Consider the following 3,379-nt stretch of genomic DNA (forward strand, 5'->3'; position numbering starts at 1 on the left):
GGGCGCTGCCACAAGCCGAGCTCCTTGCACGCCGGCTCCATCGCCCCTGCCAGGCACGAGCAGGATTCTGCACACGCTCTGGTGCCTGGCACGGAACAACATCCAGGACCTCATGCTCGCCCTCCCCCCACTTCTGCCTGCAGGTCTCCCTCCGTCCCCGCGGCTGCTCAGGGGGCTCCAAGCCGCTAGGAAAGGTGCCTGCACTGGGGGGATCGGCGGCGGCGAAGCAAGCGAGAGGCAGGCTGCAAACTTAGGGGCTGCAGAGCCACCAACTCTTTGTCCTTGGCCAGCACGGGAGAATGCACGCACTCAGCAAAGGTAGAGAGCGCGTGCGCACGCCCCAGCCCAGAGGGGGGCGCGCTCCAGCAGCCGAGGAAAGGGAGCAAGCGCGCCCCCCCATCCCCCCCCTCCATCTCGTTTGGAACTTTGCTGACTGCAACATTCTGAATCCGAACGTAGCGACACAAGGGGGCGGAGGCGGTAGAACGCTCGAGTCTCCCCGTTCCATCCGGCCTCCTTCCCCCGGGGGAAGCTCGTGTTCTCTCCCCTCTGACCCCCTGGCCCGCCGCGGGAGCCCGCTCGGCAAAAAGGGGGCACGCCAGCGCCACCCTCCGGCTCTCGGCCCGCACTGCAGCCTCCCCCCGTCTCCCCCCTGCTCCGACTCTCAATGTTCCACACTGCCCGGCCACAGAGCCTCCTCTGCTGCTTTATATCCCCCCGGCTGCCTCCATCCCTTCCACGGAGCTTTTCTCCCCTTCCCTCCCCCCCTCCATCCCTCCCCTCCGACCTAACACCGGGACAGGACGTCTGCGAAGGTAAAGGAGAAGCGGGTTAGGTGGCTGCAGCAGGAGCCTGGGCGAGCTTGGTGGGGGGAGGAGGAGACGGAGGAGGAGGGGGGGGGGGGGCGGGGGGGGGGGGGAAGGAAAGATCCATAAACCCCCTTGCTGCCTGTCGGTGGCCGGGAGAGAGAGAGGAGCCGGGACTGAGTTCACGCCTCACTTGGTGCACACACACCATGCTGATCCTGGAGAGCCTCCTACCATAACAACCCCTCCATACCCTCCTCGCTGGGAGCTCGAGCTCTCCCCACAAAGCCAAGCTGGGAGGGGAGGGGGGGCAGTGTGTGTGCAAAGCTGCATTTCAACCCTGCTGCAATTCCCTACCAGGAGCTTCATTTGCTTTCCAGAGCCTCCAATTGGGGTTCCTTCGGGGTGTAGCTATTTTTTTTTTGGGTGCTAAAAAATGTCGGTCTGTTTTGTAGAAACTGATCAAGAATCGGTGGCGTTGAAAGCTTTGCAGAAGGTGCAGTTTGAATTATGCTTCTTCCCCCTCCAGCAGCTCTGTGGTGGCCAAATGCAATTCTTTGCTGCTGGCCATGTAAATAAGCCAAGCTTCTGCTTTCTGAGTTGTCTTGAATGCATCTTGGGTTTTTTGTTTTTTGGGGTGTTTTTTAAACCCAGCAAACCCTCCTCTCTCTTCCCCACTGCCCTTTAAATGCGAGGAGACAGAGGGAGAGTGTAAATTTCAATCTGAAATGAGCCCAAGTGTTATTGGCAATATATTGTCTCGGAGAGAGAAGGGAGGGGGGGAAGAGGGGGATCTGGCTTCTTGGACCCAATAAAATGCTCTGCTCCAGTGTAAATATTTACAGGGTATTAGTGACTTTTTAAAAAACATTTTCAGGGAGGGCTGTTATTTACAATGTGTCATAAGTTATTAATGCTCATTGCCTAAGTACCCTGCTAAATCTCTGTCTCATGCTTCAGAACAAAGTCGACCATTGATATATTGTCCAAAGTATGAAAAAAATGTGAGTGGGATTTTTTTTAAAGGAGATATCAATATTATAAATAAAGGGTAAATATTGCATTCTACCTGTCAAACTGCAGCCTAAGCCAAGGTTGAGAGGAGGGGATATTTTTTCAGCTGATCTCTCGCTTTAAAATTGGTGACAACTGTATTGCCAAGCGCTGTGTTTTGAAGGAGAACTTGGGGAATGGCAAAAAAATAAATAAATATTGTCCTGATTGCCATGTTAACTCTGCCTTTTTCTTCTCTCCCCCTAAAAAGTTCACCACGATGTCCAGTGACAGGCAAAGGTCAGATGACGAAAGTCCAAGTACCAGCAGTGGTAGTTCAGATGCAGATCAGAGGGACCCACCAGCACCTGAACCTGAAGAGCAAGAAGAAAGAAAACCTTCTGCCACTCAGCAGAAGAAAAATACCAAACTGTCCAGTAAAACTACTGCTAAGCTATCTACTAGTGCTAAAAGGTAATAATTATTAAGTGATAGCAAAATAATCTGTAGTAGTACATATCTCAGTGTTTGCATTAGACTTGTATAATCAGTTCTTGTGAGGGTATGTTGAGTCGCATACTGAACTTATATATATGTTGTCAGTGAGTATCTTCACCAATTACATTGATACATAGTTGAACAAGCTTGCTACATTTCTTTTGAAAAGACATTTAGGGATTTGATAACCTGTACATTGGCAAATCAGTGTTTAGAGCCCAAAGTGAATTGCAAGTATCATGAGAACAAGTGTCCAGCTACAAACGTCTGTTTCACCTGAGTTCAAAGTAGTGGCTCCCCTGTCCCCAACCCCTGTACTGGTATGAGGTACTGTCCTTCTGGTCTATTTTAATAGGCCTTGCTTATTGTTAACAAGGGGTGCTGTTGAATTCAAGTACTTACAGAAGTTCCACTGGCTTTTGATGGGGAGGAAAGAGGATGGGAAATGAGGGGTACGTACCAATATTTTATAACTTTCCATGCCAAGGAACAGTTCATCCTTACATACAGTAAACCGAATATAGTGTTATCAGGTATTTTACTCTGACAAAACTAACTTCAGTTGGACACTTGCCTTAATATGGACTGCAGGATTAGACTCTGGAGATTAATATCCTCTGCCTTTAAGGTATCAGAACTACAAGAGGTTGCTGGAGATTTTATCTGCCATATCTGTATTTGCATATAACATTTCTGGAAATATTTTTGGGAAGTTTACTCTGATGGACTCAGCCATATGAAACAGGCAAACTTTAAATCCCTTGACCTGTTGTGGTCTTGAGATGAATGCAGTTTGCCAATACTTTTGCTGACGTTCCTTTTTCTTTAGAATATAGGCTATATTATGGCCAATAGTAGGGAGGTTTAAGTAGTAACAGTAAGGAAAAAAAAATTATATATATTTTTAAAGAGAGGTCAGCTCTTAGATTAATTCCCTTCAGTATGCACACTGTAGCCAAACTTCCATAAGAGTCTCAGGAATTCTTGTCAGAATTAAGTTAAACAGGTACCTGAAGCATATTCATCATAATATAAAAAAAACCCTCTATGTTTTTGGGGGGGGGGGGGGGGGGCGGTTTGTA

The 3,379-nt window shown here is 48.7% G+C and overlaps 1 protein-coding gene across 4 annotated transcripts in view; it reads left to right on the forward strand.

Annotated features, from left to right (window-relative positions):
* Positions 1-104: 104 nt before the first annotated feature.
* UBE2E3 (ubiquitin conjugating enzyme E2 E3) overlaps positions 105-3,379 on the forward strand; it is an 88,614-nt gene continuing 85,339 nt past the window's right edge. For 2 of the 4 annotated variants that reach the window (XM_014522482.2, XM_014522484.2), the window contains exons 1-2: positions 947-1,302; positions 2,071-2,273. In XM_014522482.2, coding sequence (XP_014377968.1) covers positions 1,243-1,302; positions 2,071-2,273 — 263 coding nt within the window. In that variant the 5' untranslated portion in view covers positions 947-1,242. Of the gene's footprint in view, positions 319-404; positions 816-946; positions 1,303-2,070; positions 2,274-3,379 lie in introns of those variants that run through there. The other 2 variants (XM_006029118.3, XM_006029117.3) reach the window with 2 other exon arrangements.

Source organism: Alligator sinensis, unplaced genomic scaffold (genome assembly GCF_000455745.1).
Source record: "Alligator sinensis unplaced genomic scaffold, ASM45574v1 scaffold1130_1, whole genome shotgun sequence".
NCBI lineage: Eukaryota > Metazoa > Chordata > Crocodylia > Alligatoridae > Alligator > Alligator sinensis.